The 22,110-nt window shown below is 35.0% G+C and overlaps 1 protein-coding gene across 8 annotated transcripts in view; it reads left to right on the top strand.

The window, feature by feature from the left end:
* The window catches only part of VPS13B (vacuolar protein sorting 13 homolog B), a 1,080,499-nt gene that overhangs the window by 700,517 nt on the left and 357,872 nt on the right, over window positions 1-22,110 (top strand). For all 8 annotated transcript variants that reach the window (XM_069081095.1, XM_069081089.1, XM_069081092.1 and 5 more), the window contains one exon: window positions 19,944-20,070. In XM_069081095.1, the coding sequence (XP_068937196.1) occupies window positions 19,944-20,070 (127 nt within the window). The remainder of the gene's footprint in view (window positions 1-19,943; window positions 20,071-22,110) is intronic.

The following is a 22,110-nucleotide window of genomic DNA, read 5'->3' as shown; positions in this document are numbered from 1 at the left end:
TTTCTCTTTACATTCTCTCAATAACCTTATCTGATTCCACTGGTTAACTGTCTTCTCTCTGCAGATGATTCCCACATCTGTCTTTCTAAGTCCTTATCTCTCCCCTGAGCTTCATTTATTTATCACCATTTGTCTACTGGGCATTTCAAACTGGATGTCCTAATGACATCTCAAATTCACCACGGGTGTGTGTGTGTGTGTGAGAGAGAGAGAAAGAGGGAGGGGGGGAGGGGGGGAGATAGAGAGAATAAGACAGGCTAGTGCTGGTGGTACTTGTGTATATTCTTTTATCAAACTTTTGGGGAATCATAAGTTGAGATTTTTTTTTGTAACTTTAGCATCTTCCCCTCCTTCAGGTTCCTTCTAAATCAGTCCCTCAAAGCCCTCTCAATTTTGTCAGCTCCAGAATGGATGTCTATATAAACTTCTTCTGATTTGTCTTATTTTTTTCCATTTTTGTTCTTTTTAATATTTCTTCTTCAATATGTATATCCAAAACTATGACATTAGCATCCAGGTGTAGTAACTATATTGTTTTAATTGTGAAAAGGTTTTTTAAATCCTTTGCAGATATTTTCATTTCTCTTCTGTGTTTCTTCCTTTTGTCCTTATATTTCATCCTCAGGATGACTTTACTTGAGTCTCTCATCAAGCTTTCTTTAAACAGTTTTTTATCTTTCTATGTTTCTGTCTGGTTATGAGGTGATGACTATTCATAATCTCCTATTATCTTTCTTTTCAAGATTTTCAAATGACTCTATATTCTAAACAAGTATTTCCTTTGGCTGCCATATCTTCACTTGGCAAGTAAGTCAAGTGTTTGCAAACCAAGTTGGGTTTTAAAATTCTGTCATTTAAATTCCTGCTATTTTCATGGCATTTTGATAAACAAAAACTGTTTTGTCTACAAGTAATGAAGAAATGAAAATTACCTGAGGATATTCTTTTCTTAATCTATGGTGAATCTCATGGAATTTAGAGTTACTTTTCCCTTACTTCATCCCATTCCTCTCCAAATAATCTTTAAAATAAGAAAGATCTATAGATATGATCACTTAAAAATAAATTTTATAATGAGTTTCTTTGTAGAACTTAATAAAATTCATTTTGAGTAAGAAAAGTTCTGATATTTCAAGACAAATAATAAGATAAAATATGAATGAAAGGGGCACAGCATTATCAGATATCAAAATTATGTTTACAAAGCAGTAATCACAAAAAAGTTGATACTATTTTAAAAAATAGAAATGTAAATTAGTAAAACAAATATACAAGCAAGAAACAGAGGTAATCAAGAACTATACTGTAGTGTTTGATAAAACTCAGAAATACAAATTACCAGAGAAAAAATTTCCCTTTTTTATAAGAAGTGATAGAAAAACTAGAAAGCCATATAGCAAAATTAGATTTGGCAATAGCTTACACTATATTGCATGATAAACACATAATAGATACACATCTTGAATATAAAAGGCCACAACATTAAAAAAATAGAAAATAAGAGTAAATATATTTCACAGTAGATAAAGAGGTAGTTACTAATTAAACACATTATATGGGAAATAACAAATTTAGTAGTTTTTTGGGGGTTAAGTAACTTGCTCAAGGTTACAAAGCCAGTTATTTCTGGGTGTGGTGCTAAGTATCTGAGCCCGGGATTCGATCCCCAGGTCATCCCGACACTGGGGCTGGTGCTGTTACTCGCTGTGCTACCTGGCCGCCCCCAAATTTAGTATTTTGAACAAAATATTAAGATTTTTACATTAATAAAATAAATGAAAGCTATTAAAAAACAGAAAGGGAAAAATATTTGCCTAAATTATTGCCAATAAAATTCTCATCTTCAGAATATGTAAGAAATTAGCACACCTCTTTAGCACTAAAAAGCCTTTCTCCAGTAAATAAGTCATCAAAAGATACGTTTTCAAAAGAGTACTTGTAAATTAGTAACTAGCACCTGAAAAGATGCTTCAAATCTTTAGTTAAGAAATACAGATATAAAAAACTATGAGGTTTTATCTTATTCCATGCAGATTGATGACAAAAGATGACAAAAAATTGGAAAAGACAATGTTGGAAAGGTTATGGGCAGAAAGATCCATCCACTGATACAGACGATAGAGCTATAAAGGAGTCCAACCATTCTGGATATCAATTCAGAGTTAAGCAAGAAAAAACAATAAACTATCCCTACCCTTTTACCCAGAAATCCCACTATTGGGCATATGGAAGTTGAAGGAAGAAACAAAGTTTCAATAAACCAAAATATTTACAGTATTTTCCTTTGAGGGAAGAAAAAGCTGGAAACAATTGGTATCCATTGATTGGAGGATGACTACACAAGCTGTGGCATCTGAATGTAATGGAATATTATTGTGTAGTAAGAAATTTAAAATAGGGATAATTCAGAGAGACATGGGAAAATATATATGAGCTGTTAAAAGTGAAAGAAGTTGAACCAAGGAGCAAGATACACAATGATGTAAATGAAAAAAAGTAATGAGTAACCAAAAAAAAAATCTTTGAAGTTCCCAGAGAACAGATAATGAAGCATATGCCCTGCCTCAAGGCAGAGAGATGAGAGACTGACTAGTAGAAAAGAAGTGTGAGATGTAGTCACTGTATTAAAATTTTTTTTTTCGCTTAATTATTATACAGTCAAAGATGTTAAAAGTGACTAGGTAGACTGGATAGGGACTGGAGTTGGCACCTTCTCTGAAACACAATTTAGGAGAGTTGTCTAGAGCAGTGAGAGGTTAAGGGTCTTGACCTGATTCAGGGAGCCATTATATATATCAAAGCTGGGATTTGAGTCCAGATCCTCCTTGCTCTGAGACTAGCTTTCTATACACTATGCTGCCTCTCATGAACGCAGTTATAAGACCTTTTATTAGATATCTATTATAACTATTGTTTTCTATAATTAGTGGAAACTCTAATATTTATTGTTGTTTTTTAATGTACTATTCACAAAACAAAACTGTGAAAGAGAAATATAGGATCATATATTTAGAACTGGAAGTGACCAGAGAGATTATTTAATCCAACCTCCTTATATCACGGATGAGAAAATTGAGTGCTAGAAATGTTAAATTAGTTGCCCAAGGCCATTGAAGTAGCAAATCCAGTGATTCCAAATCTAGTGCTGTTTCTATTATACCACATGGAGATCCCATAAAGAAAAAAATAAATTTATTTCTTTCTGCCCATAAAAGCACAGTATCTACATAAAACCTTCTGCATCTGTTTGTTAGTTTTAATGATTTTCATTGCATATTTTCTGGGTATCCTCCAGCAATTTGGTTTTTATAACACTAATCACAATTTGATTTTGCAAAATCAGGCCCGAATGACAAATACCAGATGTTACTTTTTTTTAAAGATACTTTATTTTAACATTCATTTTTTAAAATTTTGAGTTCCAAATTCTCTCCCTTGCTGCAGCCCCTTTTCCACCCACAGAGAAAGCAAGCAATTTGATATCAGTTATACCTTTGAAGTCATATAAGACATTGTCACATTAGCCATGTTGTTTAAAAAGAGGCAAGAAAAATAAAGTGAAAAAAGTATGTGATATTTATTTCTTAAATAAAGCAAATTTTTAGGATCATAGATTTAGGGCTGGAAGGGACCTCAAATGGCCATTAAGTCCAGCTCTCTCATTTTACAAAGGAAAAAAACAAGACCTAAAGAGGTTAGGTGACTTGCCAAGGCCCACATAACTACTAAATACCTGAGGTATGTTTTGAATTACAGGCTACTTGAATTCAAGGCTAGTAGTTTCTGTCTACTACCCCCTTCTTTCTGTTTTGCAAATTTCAGTGCACCCCTCTGAGGCATAATTATACTTGGTCTACAAAACAAGGACTAAAGAATCACCTTTTTCATATTAACATTACATTTTAAAAAATTCAAAACAAGTTAAATAAATTTCTGTAAGTTTTTGTTTGTTTTCATGGATGTATATTTCTTCCTCTCCTGCTAGGCTGTTCAAAAGGTCATGTCTTTTTTTTTTTTAAATTCCTCAGAGTACCTCATACTCCACACATGTTTTTATGACAGCTTTTGATGAATAAACATATGTGTGTATGTGTGTGTGTGCGAGAGAGAGTGTGAGTATGTGTGTGTTTGGAAAGAGTAAGGCAAAAATAATTGATAATTAGAATAATCTGATTCTAATCTGTATTAACAGCCATTGCTCTTAAACAGAGGATTCAATGTCAAATTTTATAATGTAGTGGTTGGTTCCTTTTAATAAGCTTTGACTACATATTTGTTACAGAGGGTTTCTTTTTCTTTTAATTTCTCTGAGAGGACAAAGATATCAAATGCTCAATTAGGAATAAATAAATCAACAGATAAATGAATCAGCTATAAGATTGACTTTTAGTGAGAGTCCTGTTGCAGTTATGGTGAGCCCTGCCTGAGCTGTGCTACATTTTATGGAGGTACATTTCTCTAGAACAAGTCAGATGTGGGTCTCCCTCAGAAGTGGATGGACCTTAAAAGGGCTTGAAAATGGAGTTTAAAATGTAAGAATACTTCTAGCTTTGGGAGGCTTTTTATGTAACAAAGAAAATCTCTGGTTTTCTATTAAGTACTATATTCCTTAAAATCTCCGCTAATGATTTAAGTTTAAATGTAGCAGATAACCTCAAACTTTTTAATAAGTATTGAAAGTAGGCAATAATAAGTTAGAGCTCTTTAAGAATATATTGGGCTAACCTTTTCCTATTGTATGAGGTCATTTAGAGAGAGGTCTTTGTGAATTTTTCTTTTAGCAATGGGGGCTCAAGTTCAAGTCAATGCAGGAGTTCGATATATGTTTAACATTAAAATGTATCGGTTATAATAGTACCTGGACTGTACACAGACTCTGAGTCATGATCCCATTGGGCCTCACAAGTTCAGCAAAACTGGGCTAGATCACTGTTTGAATGTAGGTATGCCAATAAGCATGCCTTTTGGATGCTGTAAAAAGTGTTGCTACTGATTTAGTAGGCTCTGCTTTCTTTTGCAAGAATATTAGCCAACAATTCTCTCATTTATTTTTTTTCTGAAGAGTGAGAGTATTCAATTATATGGTGTTTTCATTCTGCGTACCTAGATTTGTACCAAAATGTTAGTTGGCTATACTATATAGAGTATACATTTGAAGTTGTTGCTCATGCTGTATCATTTATTTGGTTATTCTATAATTGAAAGGCTAATATAGATGTGTTTATAAATTAATTCTGTGTTCAAGGTCAATTCTTTGGGAGGCTCCATATGAAAGGAAAATTCTGTTTTCCCTACATACATTAGAGACTCTTAACTATTACCCTATTTTCTAGGAATTAATATAGTTTGGACTTGCTTTGGTTATTTCACTGACCATCTATTATATCCTGTATTCACTGTTTGTTTTTTCTTTTATCTTTGTTTCCTCTCTTTCTCTGGTTATTTTCATTTGCCTCATCTTTGGGAATATCATATTAAAAGTAGTTATCTGGGTTTAAGCCCCAAAGACATGACTTGATTTTTAAAGAATTTTTATGTCTCAAAAAATATCAATGTCAGAATTTTGAAGTATTTCATAGGTCTTAGGATTATAGATTTAGTGCTGGAAGATACATTAGAGTTCATCTAGTCCAACCACCTAGTGGTTATATCCAAGGTCATTCAAGTAGTATAAGTAGCAAAGACTGGACTGAAAACAGGTCCTCTGACTAAACATCCAGTATTCATTTCCCCTCCCAATGTTACCCCCAATTAATCTTTGCTTGTCTAACTCTACTATCTTATTAATCAGTAATTATAGAGAATCTTAGGAATGTAACATAACAAGTATTTAACAGGTTTAGAAATCACTGTTTGGAATAAATATGTTTGTGAATAGTAATTTATTCATCTCTAATACCAAAAAGGATTTCTGGTTCTTTCTTTTTGGTGACCATGCATCATAGGCGGTTAGCTTTATTTTTACTACTGGCTTTTCTTAACATATGGTTTCTTAAAAGTAGTTCTTTAACATTTTAATGTCTCCAAAAGAGCTGTACCTAAATATATAACAGATGGCCAAATGAACCTTAGACTGAATGTACTATGGATATAGAAAGATGATCACACCCCTCACAGTCATGCATTTTCATGAACTCATGTGGTATACACCTGTACCATTGTATTTAGTAGCGAGAGGAGAGATGTAGTAATATAAAAGTGAACATGTTCTTTTTTTCCTGTTTGTGATCAACTCCACCCACAGCTTAGAAGAGTGGCTTCTGTTAGCATGCATAATTATTTCGTTATTATTTGAGACAAATGTTAAGTACCTCTCAGTCTTCCATCATCACCAAAAAACATTTAATGAATTCTTCTTCATACCTGGGCCAGCCGGAGGTGTTACACAAAAAGAATTGCATAGTTTCTGTGACAGGTTATTGTAGACTTTAGAACACAGTAAACACTCATTAACTTCAACTGTATTCAACAATTTTCTTACACTACTTTTGTTTCTATTATACAGTTTTTACAATTGCTTACCTTATATATATATATATATATATTCTAATTTAGTTGTTCCTAATCTAGGTGCTGAAAATCCTAAGAGGCTTGGGAGTGGGAGATGGGAGGGAGATGTTTCTTCAAAGGATTCACTTAATGTTATGTAAAGTAATTACACCTCCTCTAGGTTTGATAAATAATGTATTCCAACCTTTAGAAGGTGCCATTACTTTATTATTACACTGAACCATTTCATTAAGTGAATACACCAATAATTCTTTCAAAATATTTTATTATTCAGTTTTTCTTTATGAAATTAGATTATTCTACTTCTTATTTATTAAGTTTTACTTAATCTTTTTTGATTATAGTATTCAGCCTATCACTCATATTTAAAAAATAATTTTCCAAAGTATATTTAGTTGTTTGCCAACCCTTATGCTGTATTTACTGCAGTTATCTGAACCTAAAAAGCACTTCTTTTAAAAGTGCTCTAAAAGTCAAAAATTGTGTCCAACCCAACTATCCCTTACCATTGCAAACATATGTATATAGTAAGCAATATAAACAATGATTGAAAAGAGGAAGAAACTTTCCATAATGTAATTGCTGGTTCCCCACTGCATTCTCCACTTTGTTCTTGGTGTCCTTCTTTTCAATATGGGCCCTGGGCTCCAGGTTCCACATAGTATTGGCTATGATCATAGTAACACAGGCACTGAGTATTAGCAAAGCTGGGAATGCTTACACTGTGGCTGTTTCTTTGAACAATTGTAATGGGAATGGTAATTTGAAGATCTTCCCTGCCCTTAATAGCTCAAAATGTAATCACATGGAACCCATGGTAGGAGGAACTTCCTGAAAGGCTGGAACAGGAAGGGTGGAACAAGAAGGGGTAGGGGAGAGAATACCAGAGCAGGGAGCAAGCAGCATGGAGGCTGAGCAGCTAGAGTGAGTGAGTGAGAAGGAGAGTGAAGAAAAGGACTTTCACTGACCACTCCAGTGTCTGTTGCTGCCTCTGAGAAATTCCCCATGACCAGTGATTTAACTATATTCCTCCATTCCACAACAAGCAAAAGTCGAAAACTTTACCCAGCCCAGTGATGTAATCAAGATAAAGTAGCCTATCTTGGAGGAAAGAGGCTTAACACTGAGACTTGCTTCAGTGCTATCTGGAAGAGAAAGGAACAGACTTTGTGGATGAACCCTAAATGGGAAATTATGTATAAGCTCAGCACTTTAAAACAACCAAAAAAAAAAAAAAGCCAAAACCACAATTAAAAAAAAACCACCAATCTATCAGCATAATTGATCATATCAACAACAAACCTAACAGAAACTATATGATTATCCCAATAGATGCAGAAAAAGCTTTTGACAAAAAGAACACCCATTCCTATTAAAAACACTAGAGAGCACAGGAATTAATGAAACCTTCCTTAAAATAATAAGTAGCATCTACCTAAAACCTTCAGCAAATATTATATGTAATGGGGATAAGCTAGATTCATTTCCAATAAGATCGGGGATATTGGAGGAGATGTGAGAAAGTTGGAACACTAATTCATTGTTGGTGAAGCTGTGGGCTGATCCAGCCATTCTGGAGAACAATTTGGAACTATGCTCAAAGGTGTTTAAAAATATGCATACCCTTTGACTCAGAAATGCCCGTTCTAGGACTGTATCCCAAAGAGATCATAAAAATAGGGAAATTGCCAAAATAAACAAAAATATTTATAGCAACTCTTTTTGTGGTGGCCAAGACCTGGAAATCAAGGGGATACCCATCATTTTGGGAATGGCTGAACAAGTTCTAGTATATGAATGTAATAGAATACTATTGCATTATAAGAAATGATGAACAGGCGGTCTTAAGAAAATCTTGAAAAGACTTATATGAACTGATGCTGAGTAAAGTGAACAGAACCAGGAGAACATTGTTATAATGCCAGTGCGCTATTCACAGCACCCACGGTGGCTGTAAGTAGGCTGGTGTAGTTCTGCATCACAAAATGTAACAGTCTCTCCTCATGGAAGACAGAACCAACATATTTAGTCAAACACCAGAAAGCCAAGTCCCAACACCAGAAAGCAAAATCCATCATAGCAACCAAGAAGTTGGAAAACATAACCAACACAGTGAGCACCAACATCCCTGGACCTTCAAAACTAAACAGGCTCCCTTAAGCAAAAATGCCCCCTCTCACTCACACTAGCTGGTCTGCCTCTATGCTGCTTGCTCCCTGCTCTGCTGTGCTCTCCCCTACTCCTTCCTGCTCCATCCTTCCTGTTCCACCCTTTCAGCAAGCTCCTCCCACCACAGGCTCTATGTGATTACATTTGGTCTATTAAGGGCAGGGAAGGTCTTCAAATTCCCTTAGGCCTATTAAGGGGCAGGAAAGATCTTCAAATTCCCATGCCCATTACAGTTGTTCACAGGAACAGCCACTCTGTGCCATGACTGATTTTGATAGACTTAACCCTTCTCAGCAATACAAGGACCTAAAGCAGTTCCAAAGGACTCATGATGGAAAATGTCATCCACATCCAGAGAAAGAACTATGGAGTCTGAGTACAGAGGGAAGCAGACTATTTTCTTTTACTTTGTTTTGCTTTTTTTTCTTACTCATGGTTTCTCCCATTCGTTATAATTCTTCCACGTAGCATGACTTATGAGAAAATGTGTTTAATAGGAATGTATGTGTGGAGCCTATATCAGATTGGAAGCCATCTTGGGGAGGGAAGGGGAAAGGAGAGGGAGAAAATTTAAACCTTATGGAAGTGAATGTTGAAAACTAAAAAGAGATAAATTGAAAAAAAAAAAACAAACCTAAACTAATAACAGCTTAAAAGAGAAAAGAATTTCCCAGTTAGGTCCTAGATTTGGGGGAAAGGGAAAGGTAGGGCCAAGAAGTGAATAAAACAAAAAAAGAAATCAAAATACAATGGAAAAAATACTATGGGGGTAAGAGTATCTGAGGATAAAACTCTAGACTAAGATATATCAACAATAATTACAAGTAGAATCCATAAAAGAGAATGAATTGGTCAAAAGGTCCCCCAGAGTTGGAAGGCTTTAAGAATAAGGGGGAGAGAAAGCATTTATTTTTAAGTCCCTCATAAAAAGATTGACAGCAGTAAAACCTTCACAAAGCAGTGAAGAAGAGTGAAAGAAAAAGAATGGAGGAACTAGAACACAAAAATTCAGTGATTCAGCATGAATTATTTGAACAAAGACCAAAGATTGCAAAACTATTTCTAGTGAAATATCTCTATTCAAAAATAGTCCATCTAGAAAACAGAGATTGTTAATTTGAGAATCATCAGCTTCCCAGGAAAAAAAAAAAAAGGATTATGAAACAATAAATGTAAATACCGTATTTCAAAAGAAATCATAAAGCAAAATTGCCTGGTCATATTGGAACCAGAGGAAAAAGTAGTAATTGGTAAAATCCCTGGGACCCCAACATAGAGGAAGACTGTATAAGTCATAAAGAAATATGATTGTCAAAATCTAGCCCTTTCAGAACAAAGAGGAAATATTGCAACCATCTAGAAAAATTTCACTTAACAAGGAATCCCAGTCAGGACCACAAGGACTGCACATCAGCAATGAGAAAGTAAGGGAAAGATAGGATTATGATTTGCCTAAAAAACAAGGAAAACTATTTGTACCCAAGGTTAACATCTTATAAAGCTCCACTTAAATCCACACAGAGGTATAATGTATTTCTAGCAGGACTGAGGATTTATAATCATTCCCTTTGAGAAAACTAGACTAGGAGGGTCTTCCTGGCTCCAATTCCAAAACTCTATGGATTATATCTAAGTAATAATAAATATGTTACTAACAAAATGTAGAAGAAAAAGAAATTCCTTTTAAAATTAGAAAATATTTTTAAAATTTGAAAATATTTTAAATATGCAAGAATTAAACCATGAAGACATATTTTAGACTTCTATAAGTAAAAGAGGATCTAAACAATCGGAGATGATAGCTTATCACTAGACAGGACCAATGTAATAAAATGATGATACTATCTACATTTAGTGTTTGCTATTCCAAACAAATTTAGTATTAGGCATTAATAACAAAATTCATTTAAAGGAATAAGAGATCATGACTATCAAAGGGTGTAATAGAAAAATTTAAAAGGTAGAGGATCAAAACTATCATGTATTTAGTGAAAACCACAAAACTAAATCAGTATAATTAAACATGATGAATGTGACCTAGACACAAATAAACCTAGCATCTGATTACAAACTGCAGGAGAAAGGCCTCTTTATTTTAGGTGAACTACTGGGAAAATGAGAAAGTAGGCTTCCAAAATAAATAGGTTTAGGTTTTTAGTCTATGCTTCAACAATAAATTTCAAATAGTCAAATGATCTGAATATAAAAATATCATATAAACATTAGAGGAGAACAGAAGACTGTCTTTCACAGTTATTGGTGGGGAATTTTGTAATTGGTCAGGAGATAGAAGAGATCATAAAAGACAAAATAGAGAATCTCAATCATACAAAATTTAGGAAATTTTTTAATAAATAATATCTATGGACCTAGATTCAGAAGGAAGATTATTCATTGTGGGGAAAAAATTTTTTTTGCCTTAGTTATCCCTATACAAGTCTGCTGTTTAATATCAAAAGGGAGTTGACACAAATTTATACAATTAAGAGCCATTCCCCAATAGATATGTCATCAGAGGATGTGAACTCATAGTTTACAAAAGAAAATATATAAACTAATCAGGTATTGTTTTCATTTCTGGGAGCCATGGTTTAAGAAGGCTATTAATAATACAGTAAGGGATGGCCAGGTGGCTCAGTGAGTAAGAGCACCAGCTCCAGTGTCGGGATGACCTGGGGATCAAATCCGGGCTCGGATACTTAGCACTACACCCAGAAATAACTGGTCGTGTAACCTTGAGCAAGTTACTTAACCCCGATTGCTTTAAAAAAAATAAATAAAATAAATAAATACAGTATCCAAAGGTATAAAATTAGGATGCTGAAGAGCCTTGAAACCATGTCCTATGAGGATCCATTGAAGAAACTAGGCATATTTGACCTGGAGAAGAGAAAAGACTAGAAGAACATGATAGCTATCTTCAAGTATTTAAAGGACTGTGGAGCAGAATTTAGACTTGTTCTGTTTGTCCCAGAGAGTACAATAGTTGGAAATTGCAAAGAGGCAAATTTAGGCTTAATGTCAGGTGGGAAAACAACTTATTAATCAGTAGAGCTCTACAAAAGTAGCATAAGTGATGACTTCTCCCTCCTTGGAAGTTTTCAGGACTAGATGACTATGTGTCACATGTGTTATCTTAGGTATTACTTTTTTTTTTAAAATAAGTTAGACTAGATGGCAACTGAGGTTCCTTTCAATTCTCAAAATCTCTGTGAACTACACTCATTGCTATTTTTGGTGTGTATATTCAAATGTATTTGAAAGGAGAAGATTGGGAATATCTAGGATTATAGATAGATTTAAAGCATAATATTTTTGCTAGAGTGCAGTTTCTGTCCAGTGATTCAGGACTACAACACACATTTATTGATTAATTCTTACAACTTCCCCAGGGTATAGAGACAATACTTATTTGAGATTCTTCTGGGCAATAAATCAGCAGATATTACTCTTGCTAGCTAACCATTGGCTACCATTGATGTTCCCAGTGGCCATTTTCTTCTTTCCCCTTCTGCGTTGGTTTGAGATGAGAGACAATTAGAGGGAAGGGTTAGGAGAAGCTAGAGAGAAAATTTTGCCCAATTATAAGAATGGTACAGCCAGCAAAAAAGATGGGAGTTAGTACTGCCTCCCCACCTACACACACTACTGCTTGACTTGATTACATAATACAGATTTGAGATTTTGTTTTCATTTGTTCTTATTACTTTTTTCTTCTTGCTTTTTACTAAATCTGATCTTTGCCCTGACAAATTGGTGATCAGTCTGTACACAAATAATTCAGTGATAACTTATCAATAGTTACCTGTTAAAACATCTCTTTTGTTTTCTTGTGTTGTTTTTTGTTTGTTTGTTTGTTTTTGGTGCTGGCCATGTTTAGTGCTTGCCAATTCTTTTTTCAGAGTAAGGGTTCATGTTATGAAATGTAACTCTGTATAGTAGTGTACAAGTCTTTAGCTTCTATCATTCCTTTTTCCTAAACCATGTTTTCACCATACTCAGTTTTTCTGAAGTTAACAAGTATACTCATACTTAATCTAGAGAGTCTTTTTTGAGTTATCTGTAGAATTTCTCTACCTCTTCATCTTCTTCAATAAATATTAGAACGTAACCTGCAAGTATTTTTATGGTGATCTTCTTACAAACATTTTTAGTTATCACTTCAATAAAAGATCAAATATCGCATGAAATTATTTCTTGTTGCCTTTGGATGCCTGATAAAACCAATTCTATTAATTCTTTTATTTTCCTAATGACAACTTAAAAACTATCCTTCCACTTAGCTACAGCTTGTTTTTGCCTTATCATTTATTTTTACCCATGATAAGAGAAATTTCAAATTTATATGATTCAAGTTCTATAGTAACATGTCCATTCATTTTTCACTAGTTAATAATTTCATGTGAAGAATGCCAGCAGCTAACTTAAAATTTATAGATAGTCTAAAACATTGTTACTGTTAACTCCCTCTAAGGTGCTAGTAAATTCAATGTATCTATAAATTATATTAAAAAACAAATTAATGTGCATAATTACTTTTTCAGGTAAGATTCATTGAGAGGGAATATTTGTATTCCTTGGAGCAGCCTTTGAATCATGTAAATATATAACCTTTCTTCCTGAAAAAACATCTCTCTCTCATCCATCATATTTGGCAAGAACTCAGTTTTTCATTGGTATAATATCAACATTCCTATGTATAAACCTCTAGTTATTTCTGAAAATTAATCCTTTCCTTTAAAGAGACAATTTCAGTATAAGGACTAATTTGTTAGGACACTTTGGTTTCATTTTCATTTGAATTGTACCATGACATTACTAATACAAAATATTTTATTAATCTTAACAAATGTGGTAGTGATGTGATTTGGGATTGCTGGGAGCCCTGAAATACCAGGGTACAGGACACCTTCGCCTAGAATGAATTCAGGCACTGAAATCATCTTCCAATCAAGTGGCAAGGTTTATGTAACACCAGTAGTAGCAGGTGAGGTTCCTAGTGAACCTGCATTTTTATAGGGATCAAATGGATGTTTATATACAAAAAGGGATAGTGAAAGGATCTGGATGAGATTAAGGAGTGGTAAGTAGTCTAATTTAGGCTTAGAGCTATGGGTGAGAAGACTATCAAGTGAAAAGATTGTTTTTTTGTCTTTGTATTCTCAGCCCCAAGGCACAATACTTTTACTTGAGTTAGGGAGCTTCACTTCAGCAGCTTGATGGCAACACACTGGTTGGAGTGCTTCACTTGGAGTCAGGAAGATGCAAGTTCAGACTCAGCTACTTATAAACTGTGTGACCCTGGGCAGATTATTTAACTTTTTGAGGCTCCATTTTCTCAGTTGTAAAATAATGATAGTAATAGATGCTGCTTCAGAGGGTGTTTGTGAGGATCAAATGAAATAATACATGCACAGTGCTTTACAAGCTATGAAACACCATATAAATATTAACTATTGAACCAAAATGGGTACATTTAATTTGTAAAAATTTAGATATAATTCATGTGTTTTCATTATCTTGATTTTTAATAAAGTAACTTTGAAAGTCAGTATCTAACAGGAAAAATGGTTTATTATGTTGTTCACCAAAATTGTTATACTGTTTAAATTCGACTTTATGTGACTAAAGATTGTCTACACCCAGAATGTCCCTGACCTCTCCAGAATTATAGATGGCTTCAAGGTATTTTGGGTTCCCCCAGATCCTGGATCCACCCAAAGCATTCTTGTTTTGGGTCCCCACACCCGGGTCTTGTTTTGGGTCCACCCAAGACTGTTATTTTCTTTCTTTTTTTTTTTTTTTAAAGCAGTTGGGGTTAAGTAACTTGCCTGGCTGTGGTGCTAAGTATCCGAGCCCAGATTTGATCCCCAGGTCACCCCAACACTGGAGCCGGTGCTCTTACTCACTGTGCTACCTGGCCGCCCCCAAGACTGTTATTTTCATTCCCTTGTGTTTTGGCTTCACCCAGATTTTATGGAATATTTACAGTTACTTATATTCATCTCAAACAGCCTTGCTTTCAAGTTGCCCTCTTGGCAAAATAGCTTAATTTTATGTGTGTGATAAGTGTGGGGGCACTTTTGTCTAAATTCTGTATAGTGTAAACCTTCGAGAGCCTGGACAAGAGGGAACCTCACCTCCTTTCCCACTTTCTCTCTTACTAAACGACCTAATAAATTTCTTTCTAAAACTATTACAGATTTTGGGTCTGTTCTCGCCAACAACATGTGCAATTCTCATTCATTTCCTTTGAATATTCTTGAGCCTAAGGTCAGTATATTTCAACATCAGACAGTTACTTAAAGGAGCCAGAAATTCATTGGTATGGACACCCCTGCCACTAACTGAGGTGACAAACTCCCTCTATGTCTTATTAAATTGTATTCACAAACTGTTCTGGCTTAAAAATCATTAAATCATTTTCAAATCATTCATAGTGAGCTTCTCATGGAGAGACTAGTCATTTAATAGTATTTATTAAGCTGCCTCAGACACTAGCTTTGTGAACCCTGGGCAAGTCAGTTAACCTTTCTCAGCTTCTGTTTTCTCATCCATAAAATGGAAATAATAATAAGACCCACTTCATAAGCCTGTCATGAGAATCAAATGAAAGTTATTATTATTTATAAATCCATATACATATACAACTCCTGAAAATATAGGAGAGCAAATGAAAGACCACAGAATGTATCATAATTTAGAGAGTCAAATATACTGTTCTAAAATACTTAAAATATATTTTTATATTTCTAAATTACAAAACATCAAAATTTTGAATTTGGAAGAGTGATATACAAATTACAAAGGAGAATTTATATGTGTGTGAAATGTGAAAGATATTCTTGATCACACATTATTCTTTTTAGACATACATTTAAAAATATTAACCATTTTAGTACTTGATCTTGGGACATAAAGGCACAATAAATAAGAATACACATTCTTTTATTGACTGCCACAGACTTCTTAGATCCTGGTTCTATCACTCAGTATGTTAACTATCCCTTTTAGCTTTATGTCATCCAAGGATCAGCCAAATAATTGATCAAAATGCTGAACAAAACCTCACCATGGAGAGAGCCCTGTGGCACTCCATTTGAGACATTTCTCTAGATTAACATTAATCTTTTAAGGTCTACAATTTTAGTCCAGTTATTCAGCCAATTTGAATCACCCCCATCTGCACAATCACTTAGTCAACACCTGTCTATCTTTTCATTGGAATATCACAAGAGATTTTTCTCAAATGCCTTGCTGCTATTTGTAATGCCAAACACTAGCAGCTTTTCAACAGAATGGTACTGTGAATAGCTTTTAAGGTTCTGATTACACAGTATAGTGAACACTATTTATCAAAGCAAAACATTCACAGAAAATCAAGGTACAGCATTCACAATATTATAGCTTATCACAGAAAATCACAATATAGTATTCACAACAGCTTATCATTAAAATGGCCACATAGTTTCCACCATAGAGGCCACAAAGTTTTGAACAAACAATCATTTCAAAGTACAATAGTCAAAGTCTTCTACTCATGGGGAAAACTAAGTTAACTCAAATCAGTCACTTATTCAGCAATCAATTACTAAATATCATTAATCACTAAGTACAATCATTAGAAAATACACAGACATTCTGCCCCTAGGTCACTAGTAAACTACAATTTCATCATTACTCAGTACCCACGGAGAGGTCTTTTCATCTTGACTCAAGGCAGGTGACTCCTACCTGAATACACCAGTCACCTGGATTCAAAGGCAGATAGCTCCCAGTTCCTTGTCCAGCTCTCTGTGTAAATCCTGCTCCACACTGAAGTGGGGAGGCACTCCTGGACTCCTGGGCTCCTCTTCAGAAGAAGCTCTGCAACCACAAGTTCCCAGGAAATTCTGACTCAGTTCTCAATTCTCATTTCTCTTTTGTAGCTGCTCTGTCTCCAGATGTTGGTCCCAAGAAATTCTGACCCTTCCTCTCTGGGGCTTTTCCTTACATACACACAGCATTAGCTACTTCCTGTTTCAGCTAACCACTTCCTGTCATGTCAGGAACAGGGGTTCATACCTTCTGTTTCTTTCACAGAGGTTTGTTTAGTTACTAAGTGCTAAGTATCTGCTTACTTGCCAGTACATAAAGGGGTCTTGAAATTACATTACCAATATACTATTTCAGTACAATATGTTTATGGCACATATCCACCAGTCAGAACTTCAGTTACCCTGCAGTAATGATATATGAAATAATCATAATCATCACAAGTAAGAATGAAAGTCCCCTTCAGTGAGTCAACAAATGTTTTATTAAATTCTTACCATATGACAGATGCTGTGTTAAGCAGTAGGATTACAGAAAAAGATGAAAACAGCCTCTTCCAGCAAGGAGCTTACATTCTAATCAGGGAGATACTATTTAAATAGACATGTACCAGACCTATACATCGTAAGTGAAAGATAGTCTTAGAAGAGAAGACTCTAGGAGCTGAGGGGACAAAGAAAGACCTCCTACATAAAGTTGCATTTAAGTTGAGTCTTGAAGGAAAACAGGAATACTAAGAGTTGTAGGCAAGGAGGGAGAATATTCTAAGCATGAAGACAGCCAATGTAAAAACACAAAAAGGAAGATGAAGTGTCATCTGCAAGGAGCATCAGGTAGGCAAGTGTAGCTAGATCATAGGCTATATAGAGGGGAGAAAAATCTCAGAAGACTGGAAAGTAGGAAAGGACCAGATTGTGAAGAACTTTAAATGCCAACTGAAAGACTTCATGTTTGTAGGTAATAGAGAACCATTGGAGTATATTGACATGGTCTGATCTATGCTTAAGAAAATCAGGTTTTTAGATGAGTTAAGGTTGACTTGGGAGAGATTTAAGGCAGGGACACCAATTATAAAGCTATCACAAAAATAATATATGGGGGTGTGCGTGTGCTTGTGTGTGTGTGTGTGTGTGTGTGTGTGTGTGTGTGTGTGTGTGTATGAGAGATGTGAAGGTAGAAATGATAATTAGATATGTGGGTTGAGCAAGGAAATGAGGACATTACTGTACTTGAGAGTCAGGGATGACTAGGAGAAGGTTTGGAAGGAAAAATAATGAAATAATGAGGTCTTTTTTGAGTATGTTGTAAGATGTTCTGCCTACAGAACATGCAAGCCCCCCAGTCTTTTAATGTAGAAACTGCTAAATCTTGTGTTATACTGACTGTAGTTCCATGATATTTCAGTTATTTCTTTCTGGCTGCTAGTTTCTTCTTGACCTGAGAGCTCTGTAATTTGTCTATAATATTCCTATGAGTTTTCATTTTGGGATCTCTTTTAGGACATGATTAGTGGATTCCTTCCATTTCTGTTTTATCCTCTGGTTCTAGGATGTCAGGACAGTATTTCTTGATTATTTCTTGAAATAGAAAGTCAAGGCTCTTTTATTGACCATGACTTCCAGACAGTGCAATAATTCTTAAATTGTCAATTCTAGATCTATTTTCCAGGTCAATTTTTTTCCCCCAATGAGATATTTCACATTTTATTCTATGTTTTTCATTCTTTTGATCCTATTTTATTGTTTCATGGAATAATTAGCTTGCACTTGCCAAATTCCAATTTTTAAGGAATCATTTCAGAGAGCTTTTGTATGTCTTTTTCCATTTGGCCAGTTCTGCATTTTAAGGAATTCTTCTCTTCGGTGAATTTTTCTGCCTCTTTTACCATTTGACCAACTCTGTTTTTTTTAAGGTGTTATTTTCTTCAGTATTTTTTCATACCTCCTTTACCAAACTGTCGACTATCTTCTCATAATTTTCTTGTATCACTCTCATTTCTTTTACACATTTTCTTCTCTACCTCTCTGATTTTTAAAATCCTTTTTTTCAGCTCTTCCAGGAATTGTGTGTGTGTGTGAACAATTCACATTTCTCTTTGAGACTTTGCATTTGACTTTATTATCTTCTTCAGAGTGTCTTGATCTTCCCTATCACCATTGTAAATGTCTGTGGTCAATTTATTTTTTGTTGTTGTTTGCTCATTTTTCTAGATTATTTCTTGACTTTTAACTTTATAATAAAGTTGGGCTCTCTTTCTGGAGTGGAGGGGACACTGTCCCAAACTTCTGATATTGCTTGCTGCTGTTTTCAGAACTAGTTCTGTAGCTCTTTGGGTTCAGTGCTTCCAATTTGCTATGATCTAAGGAGAGGTGTGGCCATTGCTTTCCTAGCCTGTGCTCTGGTCTCTACCTCTGTAGTCACTGGTGCTAGCACTCATTCTGGCCCTGAGACTGTAACCAGGTCCTCTGTTCTCTGGCAGCCACAATTACCAGTGTTCCCCTCTTGGAATTGAGATCAGAGTCTGTATTCCCACATGAGTGACCTCAAGCACTCCTATCCAACCTAGAGCCACAACCAGGCTCCCAGCTTCCCTTCAGTTGCAAGTGCTATCATTCCTTTTGGCCCTGGGACTATGACCTAGAATTGTTTATGGGCCATGCAGTAGGGTCCTTAACCCAGAGTCAACAAAGGGTCCATTGTGATCTAACTCCCCTACTGCTCATGGTCTGAGAGCTCCCAATCTTCTGCTGCCAGTGTAGCTGTCTCCAAGGCTCACAGCTGGGCCTGCAGGGTAGTCTGTGCCTGCATGATCTGCATTGTGCTCCAGGCTTGCTCACCATCCCTGCCAACTTCTTAAGTTGGCTTGGGCTAGAAAATTTTTTCAGCCAACCTTTTGTTGATTTTGCCACTCCAGAATTAGATTTGAGGCATTATTTTATAGTTGTTTGGAGGAGAATTTGGATACCTTTGCTTAGTGTGTCTCTCTTCAACCATCTTCACTCCACACCCTCCCCCTTACTTTGTTTTAATTTTAAACTTTGTTTCCCCTATTACTAACATCTTATTTTATGTAGATTTTTTTTTAATGACGGGTATGTTGAATTCACTATATTTAACTGGATTATCCTATGGGCAGTATGATAAAAATGAAGGAGACTTTCAGAAACATTTCAGAAAAACCAGATTCAAATTCTGGCCCCCACATTTATCAGTTATATGACCTGGCGAGTCATTCTATGAACCTTAATTTCTCTATCTAAAAAATGGAGGTATGATATCTATACCACTGCAGTAATTAAGGATTGATTTTATAAAACAGTGGCTATATATGTACGTAGATATAAATAGATGTAGACATATAAATACATTACTATTGATTATTTGTGTAACTAATGAAAATCAGCTGTAGAAAATAATATGGGCAATAATTATATTCACTTTTGTTTCAGCATACAGCGACATCAAGAAAGGAGAGCAATTTTAACTCCAATTTTGACTGATTTTACTGTCCGAATAACTGGAGCACCTGCAATCATTTTCACCAAAATCAATTCACCAGAAAACTTGCATACAGAGGTTAGTATACAATTTTCAGATTAACTGATATTAGGTCAATGAGCATGGACAGCCGGGTGGCACAGTGGATAGATTGCTGGGTCAGGAGACAGGAAGACTCATCTTCATGATTTCAAATCTGAAATCAGATACATACTAGCTGTGTGACCCTGGGCAAGTCACTTACCTCTCTTTTCCTCAGTTTGTTCATCTGTCAAATGAGTTAGAAAAGGAAATGGCAAACCACTCCAGTATTTTCTCCAAGAAACTGGAAAAAAAGGGTCATAAAGAATCAGACGTGACTGAAAAGCAACTAAATAACAACATGCCAAAAATTATAGTCTGCATGAAAATTTCTGTGGTTTTTTTGTACATATTTGTTTCTCAGTTTACATGTTGCTTCCCCCACAATAGAGTATAAACTTCTTGTGGGTAGGGACTTTTTTAATTTATGTCAATCTCTAATTAAATCATAGGCAATCAGATGTTTAGTAAGTGTGTGTTGAATTTAAACAGACTGCAAATGTTTATTGATTATATCCCAGATTGATCATTCATAGAATAAGCGAAAATTGTTATAGAAATTTTATAGAAAAATATTATTTGTAAAACCTTTTTACAAAGCAGTGAAAACTGTTAACTGCTTTCTTCAAAGAGTTTTCAGATACATAATCTCATTTTGTCCTTATACATACTTCTGTGATGAATGATAGATGTTTATAGATGAGGAAACTGAAGCACAAGAAGGATCAATTTATTGCCATTACTTAGCTATTTATTTACCACAGCAGGACTAAAGTTCACATCTAACAACTTCTGCAGTATTTTTTTCTATTGCAATAATGCTCCGTCTCTTAAAAAGTTAACCACAGTATGTCATTTAAGTCTTTTATAAAGTGTCTGTAGTTTGTTGAAACTGTTAGTATGAATTTCCTTTATACCTGATTCTATAAATTCAATTAAGTTATTTTTTATTAAAGGACTACTATGCAGAAGTCACTGAACTGGTTGATGAAGATAAAATGACAAAAATTAAATTGTCTGTATCTGAAAGAAGCTTAAATTCTATTGGAAAATTGACACACAAAAACAGCGCAAGTTAGAGAGCAAAGAGAGTACAAAGAGAAATGAAACTCACTCTAGGAATATTTGAGAAGTGAAAGAGCACACTAAAAATTTGGGGAGTTGGATTAAGAAAGCCTTGGCAAAGGCAATCATAATTGCAGAGATTTAATTGCATTGAAATTTTTATGCTCTCATAACTCTCTTTTAACTTAAGTATTTATACATTAAGTGGTTGCTATGTGCAAGACACTGTGGGAGGTGCTGAGGACTTAAAGAGGAAAAATCATGCAGTCCCTAAAAGAGCTTGCAGTCTCATAATAAGTTATGATGTGTATATAAGTAAATGTGAAACAAGATAGAATATGATCAAAGCAAAGGAAAGATCAAGGTAAAGTCCTCCCAGAAAATCTTAGGGGATACAAGGATGGGGAATCTGTGGTCATGAGGCCACATGTGGCCCTCTAGATCCTTAAGTGAAGCCTTTTGACTGAATCCAAATTTTACAGAACAAATCCTTTTAATAAAATGTTCCCCACCACTAGGTAGAACAACATCTTTGCCTGAGGAGTGAAAGGAAGGATAGTACAAGGAAGGAAAACTTTGGGTAATACTTGAACCATTGTGAAAGAGTTACTAGGAGGAGGTAGAAGCAAAAACATAATCATGTTACTCATGTACTTCTTTAGGATAGTAACAAAACAGACTGCTCTGAATTTTCTGATTGGAGCTTTGTCCCATCATTATATCCTTGACTACAATCCCTTGGAAGACACTTATGAAAAAGGTCTGTGTACTTGCAGGCAACTGAATATTATCCACTTATAGTTCATGACAAGAAGCACTGTTTGAGCTTATTAAGGGGGACCTGCTAAACTATTCTTCATCTCTGTTTTTCATCTCAGCATTGTTTTCCAATAGTGAATGGTCAAAAGCTCAGTTATGTTGTGTTGCACCAATTAAGTAGTAGCCCACCTTTCAGTGCCCAAGGTCTTAGCA

The sequence above is a fragment of the Petaurus breviceps genome, unplaced genomic scaffold (assembly GCF_028583685.1).
Source record: "Petaurus breviceps papuanus isolate PSGF00001 unplaced genomic scaffold, PetGlider_PUasm1.0 98, whole genome shotgun sequence".
NCBI classification, from domain to species: Eukaryota; Metazoa; Chordata; class Mammalia; order Diprotodontia; family Petauridae; genus Petaurus; species Petaurus breviceps.
The sequence above is the reverse complement of the archived record's forward strand: the minus strand, read 5'-3'. Positions and strand labels throughout refer to the sequence as shown.